At 36.8% G+C, this 15881-nt stretch overlaps 1 protein-coding gene across 7 annotated transcripts in view; it reads left to right on the top strand.

Annotated features, from left to right (window-relative positions):
• PRMT3 (protein arginine methyltransferase 3) overlaps window positions 1-15881 on the top strand; it is a 133496-nt gene that overhangs the window by 107575 nt on the left and 10040 nt on the right. For 6 of the 7 annotated variants that reach the window (XM_033409393.2, XM_033409390.2, XM_049713487.1 and 3 more), the window contains 2 exons: window positions 6929-6979; window positions 7176-7263. In XM_033409393.2, coding sequence (XP_033265284.2) covers window positions 6929-6979; window positions 7176-7263 — 139 coding nt within the window. Of the gene's footprint in view, window positions 1-2130; window positions 6890-6928; window positions 6980-7175; window positions 7264-15881 lie in introns of those variants that run through there. The other variant, XM_049713485.1, reaches the window with a different exon arrangement.

The raw sequence follows: 15881 nt of genomic DNA, 5'->3' as shown, positions 1-15881 counted from the left end.
TTTAATACTACCCTCAACCAAACATCATTAGGAGGGTAAATCTGCATGAGGAGTTGGATATACTATAACGCACTTCAGAGGGAACTATAAAATAGCTGTCGTTCATTTTTATTTCTTATTTATTTGTCTTCAGGCTTATAAACTGTTTTTTGGTTACCCCCAGACTACTCAATATTTCACTGTAGTTTTGGGTATCTGGGCAAGCGTTAATTTCTTTTTTGATTTTTAACTAAATTTCATAGATAGTTGGATTTGGGGATTGGAAGACAGTTCTAAAATATCTTTGTATTCTCAAATCTTTTTATCTTTATTTTTTAATTTTGTTGTAAACTTGTGTATCAACTTGTGTATCAGCTTCTCCTCTTTGTTAAGACCTTCTATAATTATAATTCTGCAGTGTTCTACTATATTAACATTACCAGTCTGTATTTTATCAGAGTTAAATATATCACTTAGTGTATTTTATATATATTTCATATCACTTAGTGTATTTTATATATATTTCAGACTCACGTCACATTTTCTGATAATGTTGTAAGAGCTTTTTTTAAACCTGAATTTGTTTTCACAAAAGGTTTTATTAGCTAACTAGGGTTTTTTTTCCCCCTCCGCTTTCTTTTTTGGTAACAGAGTATAAGGAATACATAAAAACATGTGTATAACTTAAAGAATAGTTATAAGGTAACTAACTGTCTCACCATGAAACCCACTTACTAAAATCTTTAAAAAATCATCTTAATGTTTTCATATAGTTTCCATAGTTTTTATTACTGTTACTATTCTGTTTACACCTTTTCTCCTTTACCTGCTACTTTCCCTTAATTTGCTTTTGCTAATCTCTTGAGAAGAAAAATAGTTATTGAAAATGTTCTTTTTGTAGAATTACTAGTTGGGGAAAACTTGTCATTCTTTTTCTTCAAATTCATTTAGTTCCTACTATATATTAGACTCTGCCCTAACCCTTGGGGTGCAGAGATGAGTGATTTTTCAGAGTCATTAAGGGAAATGTACAAAGGTAATAGTTGAATTGAATGCCTCTCTATGCAATACTATAGATTATTTAACTCAAGTATTATTAAAAATAACTTATCACAGAAGTTGTTCATATTTATGGGAAATGTAAATTATATATAAGCATAAAGAATATTAATATTAGAAATCTATCATCCACTTTCAATAGCTTGGTGAAATCTTTCCATATAGATGTATATATTCACATTTGTATAACACAGGATAAGTGCCCATAATAAATATATATTATTCTTTTCACCTAATAGTATATCACAACTATTTTTCCAAATCAGTAAATATTTGTCTACAGGATTACTTTTCATGGCCAAATGGTATTCTATTATTTGTAGATTTTATGCTTTATTAACTGATCACCTGTTGTTGAAAATGTGGGCTAAAATTGACATGTTTAAATCTTTGCAAGCATACTTAATTTTTGGAAGTTTTTAATTACTGGATCAATGAGTATGTACATTGTATGAAATCTTAGTTGTGTGCATGAAAACAGAAAAGTACACAAATCATAAGTATAGTTTGGTAAAATTGCACAAAGTGATTACCCCGCCATATACCCAGCATTCAACTTAAGAAACAGAGTATTACCAGCAACCCAGGAGCCTATCACATAACCCCTTCCAGTTTCTACCGGTATTGCAAGGATAACTACTATTCTGACTTGTAACACTAAATTAGTTTTTCTGTCTTTGAATTTCCTGTATATGAATTGAATCATATTGTGTGTACTATTTTGTGTCTGACTTCTTTTTAGTACAAATGTTTTATCTTTTAATGTGTATTACTTAATTCCCCTAGAAAGGTTATTTCAGTTTACTTTCACAGCATGAATGCTCCTTTCCCCACTAATTGTAGATATTATCATTTAAAAAATCCTTTCCTCAACATGATCAAGGAAAATTGTATCATGTTGTCTTAATTGACTTATTTTTTTCTAAGTAGGTGAAACAGTTTCTTTAGCATGTTTATTAATCATTTGATTTTTCTTTTGTAAATTTCCTGCTTTTTTGTTGTTAGTTTCTTTTGACGTATTGCTTTCTTTTTTTTTTTTTTCCCGGTACGCGGGCCTCTCACTGTTGTGGCCTTTCCCGTTGCGGAGCACAGGCTCCAGCCACTCTGCGGCATGTGGGATCTTCCCGGACCGGGGCACGAACCCGTGTCGCCTGCATCAGCAGGCGGACTCTCAACCACTGCGCCACCAGGGAAGCCCTGACGTATTGCTTTCTTATTAATTTGTAGTAGCTTAATGTACAAAGGACAGTGAGCCTTTGTTACTTATATTGTAAATACTCTCAGATCTGTCATTCATGTTTTAATTTTGATACTACAATTTAAATTTTTCTTTATTAAGTTTCTGCTTTGCTTATGATACTTAAAAATAAACCTTCTTTATTTCCAGATTTTATAAACACTTGTATATACTGGTGGGATTTCATTCTTCCTCCCTCCTACCCCTTCACCCCCTACACTGATCTTTGTGCATACATGTGCATACATTGAAAACCCCACCAGATGATGTTATAATTTTTCCATTAAAAAATCATAGGTATCTTAAAGGAATTCAGAGGGGAAACATAGTGTTTTATATTTACCCAACGATTTATCGTTCTTCTCTCATTTTTGATGTTTCAGGTTTCCTTCCAGTATTATTGCCCATCAGCCTGAAGAACTTCCTTTAAAATGTCTTCTAAAAAGCCTGTTGGCAATGGATTCTCTTAATATTCCTTCACTTGAAAATTCATTTATTTTATCTTCATTCCTAAAGGATGTTTTTCCTGGATATAGAATTTTGAAAGGTTTTTTTTGTTTGTTTTGTTTGTTTGTTTGTTTGTTTTGTTCCAATATCTTTTTCTTTTCCATCTGGACCTCCTATTACATGTATGTTAGTTCCACAGGTCCCTGAGTCTCTGGGCATTTTATTTCAATCTTTTTCCCTTGTTTTTTAAAATTAGATAATTTCTTTTGATCTAACTTCACATTCACTGACCTTGTCCTCCTCTATCATCTCCATTCCGCAATTCAGCAATTCAGCTCAGGAAGTTTTTTGTTTCAGTTATTGTGTTTTTCAGTTCTGAAATTTCCATTTGGTTCTCTTTTCATAGTTTCTATTTCTCTACTGAGAATTCCTATCTTTTGATTCATTTCAGTGTGTTTATTTTACGTCATTGCTATTAACTTATACCAGCATAGTTATTTGCTTTAAGTCTTTGTCTGATAGTACCAGCATCTGGATCATCTCAGCATTGGCATCTGTTGATTGTCTTTTCTCTTGAGAGTTGGTTACATTTTCCTGGACTTTGTATGTTGAGTAATATTGGATTGTATCCTGGATATTTTGGACTCTTAGTTGGGTTATAATCATCTGGGCAGTGTTGATGTTCGTTGTTAACAGGCAGTCCATCCAAAGTCAAGATATAAGTTCTGTCAGCAGTGTCTTGGCAGACAATGGTTCAAATCTCATTTCCATTCTTTAAGAGTTTGCTATACTGTTTTGGGTCTCTCCTGCACATACACAGTTTAGGGATTGGTCTGAGACTTATACAGGTTTTTCAGTTTGACAGAATTATATAGTATTTTGATTCTCTCTTGGTATCTAAAGTATAATGAACCTCAAGGTTAAATATTGAATTTGGAGAGGAGTTGAGGAAGATGGCAGAAGAGTAAGACGCGGAGATCACGTTCCTCCCCACAGATACATCAGAAATACATCTACACGTGGAACTGCTCCTATAGAACACCCACAACGCTGGCAGAAGACCTCAGACCTCCCAAAAGGCAAGAAACTCCCCACGTACCTGGGTAGGGCAAAAGAAAAAACAGAGACAAAGAATATGGACGGGACCGGCACCAATGGGAGGGAGCTGTGAAGGAGGAAGGGTTTCCACATACTAGAAGACCCTTCACTGTCGGAGACAGGAGGCCGGTGGGGGGGGGGAGCTTAGGAGCCGCGGAGGAGAGCGCAGCAAGAGGGGTGCGGAGGACAAAGCGGAGAGATTCCCGCACAGAGGATCAGTGCCGACCGGCACTCACCAGCCCGAGAGGCTTGTCTGCTCACCCGCCGGGGCGGGTGGGGGCTGGGAGCTGAGGCTCGGGCATCGGTCGGATCCTAGGGAGAGGACTGGGGTCGGCTGCGTGAACACAGCCTGAAGCGGGCTAGTGCGCCACAGCTACCCGGGACGACGGAGTCTGGGAAAAAGTCTGGACCTGCCGAAGAGGCAGGAGACTTTTTCTTGCCTCTTTGTTTACTGGTGCGTGAGAAGAGGGGATTAAGAGCGCTGCTTAAAGGAGCTCCAGAAACGGCCGCGAGCCGCGGCGATCAGCGCGGACCCCAGAGACGGGCATGAGACGCTAAGGCTGCTGCTGCCGCCACTAAGAAGCCTGTGTGCGAGCACAAGTCACTATCCGCACCTCCCCTCCCGGGAGCCTGTGCAGCCCGCCACGGCCAGGGTCCCGTGAGCCAGGGACAACTTCCCCAGGAGAACGTACGGCGCGCCTCAGCCTGGTGCAACGTCACGGCGGCCGCTGCCGCCACAGGCTCGCCCCGCATCCGTACCCCTCCTTTCCCTCGGCCTGAGTGAGCCAGATCCCCCGAATCAGCTGCTCCTTTAACCCCGTCCTGTGTGAGCAAAGAACAGACGCCCTCAGGCGACCTACACGCAGAGGCGGGTCCAAATGGAAAGCTGGACCCCAGGAGCTGTGCGAACAAAGAAGAGAAAGGGAAATCTCTCCCAGCAGCCTCGGGAGCAGCGGATTAAATCTCCACAGTCAACTTGATGTACCCTGCATCTGTGGAATACATGAATAGACAACGAATCATCCCAAATTGAGGAGGTGGACTTTGGGAGCAACGATATATATATTTTTTCCCCCTTTTCCTCTTTTTGTGAGTATGTGTATGCTTCTGTGTGAGATTTTGGCTTTAAAGCTTTGCTTTCACCATTTGTCCTAGGGTTCTATCCGTCCGTTTTTTGTTTTTTACTTAAAAAAATTTTTTTTCTTAATAATTATTTTTTATTTTAATAACATTATTTTATCTTTATTTTATTTTATCCTCTTTCTTTCTTTCTTTCTTTCTTTCTTTCTTTCTTTCTTTTCTTTCTTTTCTTTCTTTCTGCTTTTTCTCCCTTTTGTTCTGAGCCATGTGGGTGAAAGGCTCTTGGTGCTCCAGCCAGGCATCAGGGCTTTGCCACTGAGGTGGGAGAGTCAAGTTCAGGACACTGGTCCACAAGAGACCTCCCAGCTCCATGTAATATCAAACGGCGAAAATCTCCCAGAGGTCTCCATCTCAACGCCAGGACCCAGCTTCACTCAACAACCAGGAAGCTACAGTGCTGGACACCCTATGCCAAACAACTAGCAAGACAGGAACACAGCCCCATACATTAGAGAGGCTGCCTAAAATCATAATAAGGCCACAGACACCCCAAAACACACCACCAGACATGGACCTGCCCACCAGAAAGACAAGATCCAGCCTCATCCACCAGAACACAGGCACTAGTCCCCTCCACCAGGAAACCTACACAACCCACTGAACCAACCTTAGCCACTGGGGACAGACACCAAAAACAACGGGAACTACGAACCTGCAGCCTGCAAAAAGGAGACCCCAAACCCAGTAAGATAAGCAAAATGAGAAGACAGAAAAACACACAGCAGATGAAGGAGCAAGATAAAAACCCACCAGACCTAACAAGTGAAGAGGAAATAGGCAGTCTACCTGAAAAAGAATTCAGAATAATGATAGTAAAGATGATCCAAAATCTTGGAAATAGAATAGAGAAAGTGCAAGAAACATTTAACAAGGACCTAGAAGAACTAAAGAGGAAACAAGCAACGATGAACAGCACAATAAATGAAATATTGAATTTGGTTTGGGCCCAATCCACATTAACCCTGCGGATCAATCAAACTCCACATACTTAACAAAAGCAGGAAAGTACAGTAATTAGCTGTATAGTGATTTTTCAGTAATCAGTTTCCAGTTTTTAAGACTTTATAAGCTTTATTTAATGCCAGTTTTAAAATAGATTAAGTCAAGCCTGTCCCACTAGTGAAAGAAAAAGGAATGGTATCGTTCAAATTTTAAACAAAAATAAGTGAAAATTATTTATTTGTTTGAACATGTTAATTTCTTCTAGAGGCCTTTTTGTAAACTGTTAACAGTAAACCTGAGAGTTACGTTGGAGTTTCTTCTTTGGGTATTTGCCTACATATACGTTTAATTTGAATAGTCTTATTTTTATTTTCAGGAAAAAAAAACGTAATATTTTAAAATTTCATTTATCTCATCACAAAAATAATCATAGTACTTTGCTTTAAAACTGGATGAACAAGATCAGAAGAAATTAAATGAGCGGGCTTCATATAAAAGAGTACGTTTTAGTTATTTATTGCTGTGGTTAGCAAACCACTCCAAAACTTAGTGCCTTGAAGTCAAAAATCATGTAGGTTTACTTGTCTGTGTTTCTGCAGTCTGGACTGGACTTACATACTAGTTCTGCTCCTAGGGTTTTTCATGCTGCTGCAGTTGTGTGGAGGCTTGACTCACATGGCAGCATCTCAGTGGAAGAGTCTGGTTGGGCGAGGGGCCGCATGAGCCTTTCTCCATGTAGATCCTCACCTTTCAGTGTCCACCACGGTCATTTCTCTAATTTAACACATACTGAGTATTTGATTAGCCTTGTTGTCCTTATTATTATGTTGTTTCTGTGGGGAAAAGCCAAATTATATTACTTTATTTTTACTAATATCGTGTTTTCCAGGAAAAATAGTGACCTACCATAAGTTTAAGAGTGTCTGATATTGGAAATGGTTTCTTATTTGCCATGGCTTAAGACTGTATAATCAATTGTTATGTAATTAGTTTAATAATTATTTATATTCCTTTGTTTTTAAACAGGCACTTGCTGGCTACTTCGATATATATTTTGAGAAGAATTGCCACAATAAGGTAAGTATCACGAGTTGTCTCATAAGAATTAATTATGTGAAATACATTGTATTTTATTTTTGTGCCCCAAGGTGTTTGATCATAAGCATTTTGCTGTTGTAAGCAGTTGGAGCTTGTATTAGATGTAGTAGATTAATGTACCATGATATTAAAAATCTTGTGCTTCATCGGGTACTTTTGAACTCTACCAATGCAGGTCGTATTCTCTACGGGCCCCCAGAGTACCAAAACACACTGGAAACAAACAGTATTCCTATTGGAAAAGCCATTTTCAGTTAAAGCAGGTAAGAAAGAAAAAGGGGGAAAATGTCTTATCCATTCTGAAGTAAACAATATTCATTCATTCTACAACCACTTTTTCTATGCCCACTGTATTTGAAGCAATATGACATACTAAGATAAGTTCTTAGAGTTTACCATGTACATAAATTTTAGGTGGCATATCATTTCATTAAAGAAGTAAGTTAAAGAAAACTTTTATTTAAATTTAATTTCTGCCAGTTAAAATATATGTGACATTATGTAGCTCTTATTTTGAGTACCACAAAATCAGAAAATTTTTCTTTAAGCAATAGCTAATACGTATTAAGTAGCAAATATAAATAAAAGAAAATGTTGTCATTTCCCAAGTGACCAAAGAGAAATATCACCAGTGTAAAGTGTAAATTAAAGAGAATGTCATTCAGTAGTTATTATATTCAAAATATATTTTTATTTGTCTAGAATGCTCTCCACTGTGTCCACCTCCTCAAATCTTACATAGTGTTTGAAGACTGATCCAATTCTACATTCATCTCATTGATTGTTCACTTACACAAGCACCTATAGTTCTTACATACCTACACATTTAACTCCAAAAGTTAGAATTTGATTGTGGAATTTTTTTTTTAACTGCTTATTACATATAAGTCTTCTTGTCCCATCTTCACTGAAAGCCTTCTGACTGTAGGAAAACTGAATGTACAACAGACTTCATTGTAAAGATATTCAACATCAAATTATTTGTGTGTCTCTCAAAAGCAACACGGAGCAAAAATTTGCAGAATGATTCCTACAATATATGATTTATATGAAGTTTGAAAACATGTAAAACAGCTGTATGTACACACACACATAGTAAAAGTAAGAAACAACACTTAAGAATGGTAACCACTGAATTCATGGTAGTGGTTCACTTTAGGGAAGGATGGAAGTAGGATCAGGGAAGGCTACAAAGGGGGTTTAGTGCCATGTATCTGAACAATTTCTTTTAAAAACTGAAGGAACTGTGGCAGAATGTTAAGATTTGACAAAGCTGAGTAGAGGTCATTAAATCATTCTCTTTGTGTTTAAAATATTTCATAAAATTCTAATGTGGTTTTGATTTCACTGTTGAGACATAAAGGAATTTAGTAGATGCAAATAAACACTGTTAGAGTAAAGCAGCACCTTGTCATTTTTTTCACTTTGAGGTTGCAGTGCTATGGAAATAACACCTTGATGGCGTGATTTTCTCTTTCTCTAGAAAGCTTGAGCACAGCAAAACTGAAATGAAGCCAACACATCCTCATTTCTGTTTCTTTGTTTTGTTTTTTGTTTAGCTCTGGTATTTGGATTGATTTTGGGAAAATTGAAAATACTGCTTTTTTCCCTCACTGTAACCATTTTGTTGTCTTAATGCTAAAATTCTAAAGGCAATACTAATTCTTTCATGTTTTAATCTTGAGGGGGATTTAAGATAGCATTTGAATTTTCTCCTACCTAATTACAACAAAGTATTATTTGATGCCTAGTGAAATTTTGAAATCCTAAATATTCTTTACCCAGTAATCCTTACAGTAATTGATTCAGCTTTTTCAGAATACTGTGAAGAAGGTATATGATTCTAATGCTGCCCTCTGGCACCATCTACATTCTCTTTTTCTTTCATTGCCATTGTGTGTACTCATATTTAAACGGTAAGGCCAATAGGCTCCCCTAAAATAGCACAACCTGCGGAGAGTTTGAAAGAGAAATTTCAAAAGTAAGGAAAATGTGGTCATTCTCAGTTACAAGAATTTTTTTTTTTTAACCCTGCTGTAGTAAGCCTTTGGTGGTAGTACTGATGAATAGAAGCCAGAAGCTCTGGGGCAGAGTATTGGGGTACACAGTCAGAAAAAGAGCTCTGGAGATCTTCGATACGCCCTTGAGTTTTAGATGAGTGCTAAGATGGTGTGTATGTGGGATGAAATGCCTGAGGTCAGGCAAAGCAGTTGGAGTAGTTGTGAACCAGATATTTCCCAGCATTTACACAGGGCTGGGGTATTCAAATTTCATCAAGCTGGAGTGGGGCGTCTTTCTGGACTCTATTCAGTGGAGATCCCAGAAGGACCATAGTAGTGGGAATAAACTGTCACTTGAGTAAAGGCAACTCTGGATGCTCCTTAACAAAGCTTAAAAACAAGTCTTAAGAGGAAAAACTGAACTGCGTGTAACCTTAATAGCAACAAAGGAGAACAATAATATCAGATGTTCAATGACATAAAATTCAACATGGGCCAACATTCAATCAAACATTGAATGCAGGAAAATACCAGTCAGTAAAAACAAACCCAGAAATGATAGAATTATCACACAAGCATGTTGAAATATATTATAACTACTTTTGTATGAACATAGGAAAATATGAGAAGATATTTACAATCCAAATAGGACTTCTAGAGATGGAAATTACAACATCTGAAGTGAAAATGTCATTTGATGGAGTTAACGGCAGGAAAGATCAGAGAACGTAAAGATACAGCAATAAAATGTATCCAAAAAGAAGCACAGAGAGGGGGGAAAAAGATTTTTTTTAAAAAAATTAATGGGGCTTCCCCGGTGGCGCAGTGGTTGAGAGTCCGCCTGCCGATGCAGGGGACACGGGTTCGTGCCCCGGTCTGGGAAGATCCCACATGCCGTGGAGTGGCTAGACCTGTGAGCCATGGCTGCTGAGCCTGCGCGTGCGGAGCTTGTGCTCCGCAACGGGAGAGGCGACAACAGTGAGAGGCCCACGTACCGCAAAAAAAAAATTAATGTATCCTCAGTAACCTGTGGGAAAATATGCAGCATTCAACCTTAAATATAATAGTAGAAGTCCATGGAAGAATCAGGGGCAGAAAACATAATGGATAAAATTTTCTTATATTTGATAAAAACTATAACTCACAGATTGAAGAAATTGAGTGAACTCCAAGAAATTGAGTGAGCTCCAAGAAGGATCAACACAAAGAAAACAACCCCAGGACACATCATAAACAAATTGCTGGTATGCAGTGATAATTAAAAAAAAAAAAACTTTAACCAGAGAAAAAGAAAACATATAGAGAGGAGCAGACCAACAATACAAAATATATTAAAGTAAGCTCTTCAAGTGGAAAGAAAATATCACCAAAATTTTCAATATTTAGAAAATTCCACTCTAAACAAAGGAGTGGAAAATGCCAGAAATGGTAAATGTGTGTGAGTACAAAGAAAAGCCTTTATTTTCTCACTTTTTAATTTCTTAAAAGATAATTGACTATTTAAAGCAAAAATAATAATGCATTGTGTGTTTTAAAACATATAGAGACATAAAATATATGGCAATGATTTAAAAAAGAAATTAATTAGAAAATGGAAATATATTGTAAAGTCCTTACACTTAGATGAAGCAGTTTAATGGTGAACTGATGAATTAAGTATGTACATTGTAAACCCCAGAGCAACAGCTAATAATTTTTAAATTAAACCACAAAATATAGCTAATAAGCTAGTAGTGGAGATAAAATAGAATCCTGAAAAGACTATTCAATTCAAGAGAAGATAGGAACATAAACAGATGGACCAATAGAAAACAAAAGGTATGATCGTAGACTTAAATTCAAACATATTGATAATTATATTAAATATGAATGGTCTGTACATCCAGATGATGGAATTTCATTCAGTGCTAAAAAGAAATGAGTTATGAGCCCGTGAAAAGACATGGAGGAATCTTAAACACAACTTACTGAGTGAAAGAAGCCAATCTGAAAAGGCTATACGCTGTGTGATATGTGGTAATGACATTCTAGAAAAAGCAAAACTATGGAGATAATAAAAAGATCAGTGGTTGCCAGGGGCAGGGGATACAAATAAGCAGAACACAGAAGGTTTTAGGGCAGTGAAGATACTCTTTATGATATTATAATTAGGATATATGTCATTTACATGTGTCCAAACTCGTAGAATATGTAACACCAAGAATATGTAACACCAAGAATATGTAACACCAAGAGTGAACCCTAAGGTAAACTACAGAATTTCGGTGATTATGATGTATCATCAATGTGGGCGCATCCTTGGTTAAAAAAAAAAAAAAAAAGTACCATTCCAATGAGTGATGTTGATAGTGGGGGAGGCTGTGCATGTGTGGGGGCCGGGGGATATGAGAAGTCTCTGTACCTTCCTCTCAGTTTTGTTGTAAACATAAACCTGCTTTAAAAAGTTAAGTCTTTTAAAAAATGTTAATAGTCTAAACATGCCAATTAAAAGGCAGAAATAAACAGAATAAAAGCAAGAACTAACTAAATGCTGTTTACGGGAAACACACTTAATATAAAGACAGTAATTCCGGTTGCCAGTGACGTAAGTGCATTCATCCCATCTGTCTCACTGAATGCAGCTTTAAAACCAGAATGCATGGAACAGCTCTTTGAAATCTCTGAAAAGTACATAATAGCAGATAAATTGGAGAAGATTACCAGAATTTGAAGTACCACTGAACTGGTGGTAAATTTGTGATTAGTTTTCCTTCAGTATCCCCTAGCCTGGACTCCAGACAGCCTGAAACTCAGAAGAGGGCCTCAGCACAGACAGGAAGAGCTCCCAAAGGAGCCCTCTGATTCTAGCTTGAGGAGTGGGGAAAGGGTCTCCTAATGCTTAGAGAGAGTGGGGGGAAATCCCCATTTTCTTTTCTATGTTTCTTCTCTGTTCTCCCATATCGCAGCCCGCAAGTAATCCTACAGTGGTGGCAGCAGTAACAGTGGCAGCAGTGGGGACCTGCATACCCATAGGTAAATGAGTGGGTGTGGCTGTGTTCCAATTAAATTTTATTTACAAGATCAGCAGCCAGACTCAAAAGCCTTCCATAAAACAAATCTCCAGGCACAGATTGCTTCATTGCAAATTCTCCCAACGACTTAAAGGGAGAAATAACACCGGTTCTACATAGTCTCTTCCAGAAAATAGAAGAGAGCTAATTTTATGAGGGCAGTATTATCTTGATACCAAAAATTAGACAAAGGTAGTACAAGAAAATTAAACTGCAGACCAGTGTCCCTCATGAATATAGATGTAGAAATCCTCAACAAAATAGTAGCAAATTGAATCCAGCATACATGTATAAGAAGAAAACACACCATGACCAAGTGCGTATTATTCCAGGAATGCAAGGCTAATTCAGTATTTTAAAATCTTGTAATGCAGTCTGCCATGCTAACAGTCTAAAGAAGAAAAGCCACATGATCATATCAGTGGGTGCAGAAAAAACACTTGACAAAATTCAATATTCATTCATGACAAGTACAGCAAACTAGAAATAAAAGAGAACTTCCTCAACCTGACAAAAGGCATCCATACAGTCTGTAGCTAGCATCATACTGAATAGAGAAGGACTAAATGCTTTCTCCCTAAGTTTGAGATAAGGCAAGGATGTCCAGTCTCACCCCTCCTACACTTCTATATTGGAAGTCTTAGCCAGTGCAATAAGAAATGAAAAAGAATTAAAAGCCATTGGAAAGGAAGAAATAAAGTTGTTGTTATTTATAGATAATGTATACACAGAAAATTCTAAGAAATCTACCCAAAAAAACTACAGAACTAGTTAGCAAGGTTGAAATTGACAGGCTGATTCTAAAATTTATACCAAATGCAATAAGAACCATATTGGAATTATTATACTATGTGAATTCTAAACTTACTTAAAAATTACATTAACCCAGGCAGTATAATACTGGCATATAAAAAGTAGATATATAGATTAATATAACAATAGGAAATCCAGAGTCTCAGTTTTGTATAGTCAATTAAATTTTTCCAAAGGGCCAATGTAAATTCAATGGGAAAAGGATAGTCTTTTCAAAAAATGGTGTTAGAATGACTGAATATTCATAAAGGAAAAGAGTGAATCTCAGTTTTTATCTGACACCAAATATATAAAAACCAATTTTAAATGGATGATAGACCTAAATATCAAAGTTGAAACTGTAAAACTTCTAGACATTAACATAAGAAAGAATCTTGAGACTTGATGTAGGCAAAAGTTTATGAGAGTGAGATATTACTAACACTCATTGAACTGCACATTTTACATGTTACAGTTTTATTGTATATAAATTACACCTTAATAAAGTTAATTTTTTAAAAACCCACACTGGACCATCAGGATATCCAGGATAAAATCCAGATTCCTTACCTTGGCCCTTTACAGTCTGACCATTTTTCATCATTTCCAACCCCACCCTGTCACAGCCCCACATAAGCCCATCATATGCTCCAGCTCTACTGCTCATTTTTTAGCTAACTTTCCTGTCTTTTCTTCCTTGCTTTTATCTAAGGTATTCTTCTACCTAGGAAACTGTTTTTACCTCTTTCACTTGATGAATTCCACTTTTCCCTTTATGACCCAGCTTATTTCTGTAAATCTTTCCTCTTTGTCCTTAGAAGGTTAACTGCTCTGTTCTTCGTTCTTCCAGATCAATTCATGCATACATCTGTGTTAGAACATACCAGTGTATAGGGTAAAGGGTTCTAATAGAAGAACCCTTTTTTTATCTGATGTAGTATTTGGCATATTAGAAATATCCTGCTGAACGAATGAATAAGTACAGTAATATGTGTTGTCATTGAAATTAATTTCCTCTCATCACTGTGGGTGACACACGCCAAGGGCATTTATCTAGCTCCTATATTTGGTTGCCCCATTTTGTCAGCTCTGATGTTCTCAGAAGTTTCGGCATGGCTAAAGAGAGTTCTCTGTTGTTGAGTTAAAAGTAGTTTTTGACTCTGTATGGCATGTAAAATTTTTAGATAAAATTAAATAAAGCCAGAAGTCTAATCAGGACAATTTGCTGTGTATGTACCGCTTATTTTACTGTCCAGAAAGTAATATGACAAGATTTTTTTAACAAATAAAATATTGTATACATAGCTGTACAGTTATTCTTCCGTGTGTGTGTGTGTGTGTGTGTGTGTGTGTGTGTGTGTGTGTGTGTTAATATCTTCAGTAATGATAAATCTTTTTTTGGGAATGGTAAATCTACCGTTGGGGGTAGACTGGATTTTTGGAAAGCAAGAAAAGACAGTGTGAATAGGGAATTTCTCAGACTAAGAATTTTACATTTGGCCAAAAGCACAAGGGAACTATAAAATGATGAGCCTAGTTTGTTTTTGCTTCATTTTGGGTTTTTGTTGTTGTTGCTGTTTTCACAGCCTAGTTCTAACAATAGTTCCAAAAGAAGTACTCTACAACATTTGAGAACTTCCTGCATTGTGGGAGTTAAGAGACCAGACTTCCAGGATGAATACTTTTAAAGGATTTAAAGAACACTTACTTTAAATTCAGGATTTTTTAAATTTGTTTTCCTTTAAAAATAATGTACAATTTTGTTGTAAAAGCTTATGTGGCAGTATTTATTTTAAAAATTCAGATCTTTTTCTTGTGATTTGGCTTTGAAAAATATTATTAAAATCAGGCTGTTTAGTTCTCTTTCTCTATTATTAGTAAGGTCTTATGTGATGGAGAATCCATGTCTTTTTTTTTTTTCTTTCACTTTTTAACTCTAAGCTTTAATAGTGATAATAATGATTTTTTATTTATCCCCCTTGTGGGGAAATGAAATTTTATTGCTCTGGAAGAAACTTAATTTTAAAAAACGACTAGGACAGAATTGAAATGAAATCAATTTTGTTCTTGATTGAACTGCACCGCTGCTTTGTGGTATACTAATAGCCGTCTGCCGATGATAAAAACAAAGTGATATAGCACAGTTCCATAGAGAGTGTCCTATTCAGCTCTCACCACAGGATACACACTTAACAGCATCAGTCATTTTATATCTATTTGACACTGATTAATTACTCTGATCTATTCTGGTATTATAGCCACTGACTTGGTACTTTAGTCAGGCTTGAACAATTGAAGTGAGTGCAGCAGTGTGAACTATGTATTTATTACTGTGACCCTTCGTGCTATTTAATTAACATAAATAAGTGCTGTTTGCACCCCCGTTTTGAAATTAAGGTTATTACAGAAATAGTTATTTTACTGGTATTTCATTTTAAGACATGAAAATTACAGCATCAGCTTATAAGACAATGTTATAACTTTTTTAAAAAAATAAATTTTTTAATTTATTTTTGGCTGCGTTGGGTCTTCGTTGCTGTGCTCAGGCTTTCTCTAGTTGCGGCGAGCAGGGGCTACTCTTTGTTGGGGTGCACGGGCTTCTCATTGTGGTGACTTCTCTTGTTGCGAAGCACGGACTCTAGGCACTTGGGCTTCAGTAGTTGTGGCTCGCGGGCTCTAGAGCGCAGGCTCAGTAGTTGTGGCACACGGGCTTAGTTGCTCCGCAGCATGTGGGATCTTCCCGGACCATGGATCGAACCTGTGTCCCCTGCATTGGCAGGCGGATTCCCAACCACTGCGCCACCAGGGAAGTCCCTTAATGTTACAACTTTTTAATTATTCAGGTATTTTAATTTAACATTGGTGCTTAAAATTTTTTATTTTGTGAAAATTTAACAAAATTATCCACTGCCAGTTCATCTTGAGTTGGGCTGTATTTTAAATTAAGGGGTACAAAGACCACTTAAATATATTCTTTAAAGTTGAAATGCAGAATTAGATAACCTGCTTTATAGGCACCAGGGAACATTTCCATTTTGA

This window comes from Orcinus orca, chromosome 8 (genome assembly GCF_937001465.1).
Source record: "Orcinus orca chromosome 8, mOrcOrc1.1, whole genome shotgun sequence".
Lineage (NCBI taxonomy): Eukaryota > Metazoa > Chordata > Mammalia > Artiodactyla > Delphinidae > Orcinus > Orcinus orca.
The sequence above is the reverse complement of the archived record's forward strand: the minus strand, read 5'-3'. Positions and strand labels throughout refer to the sequence as shown.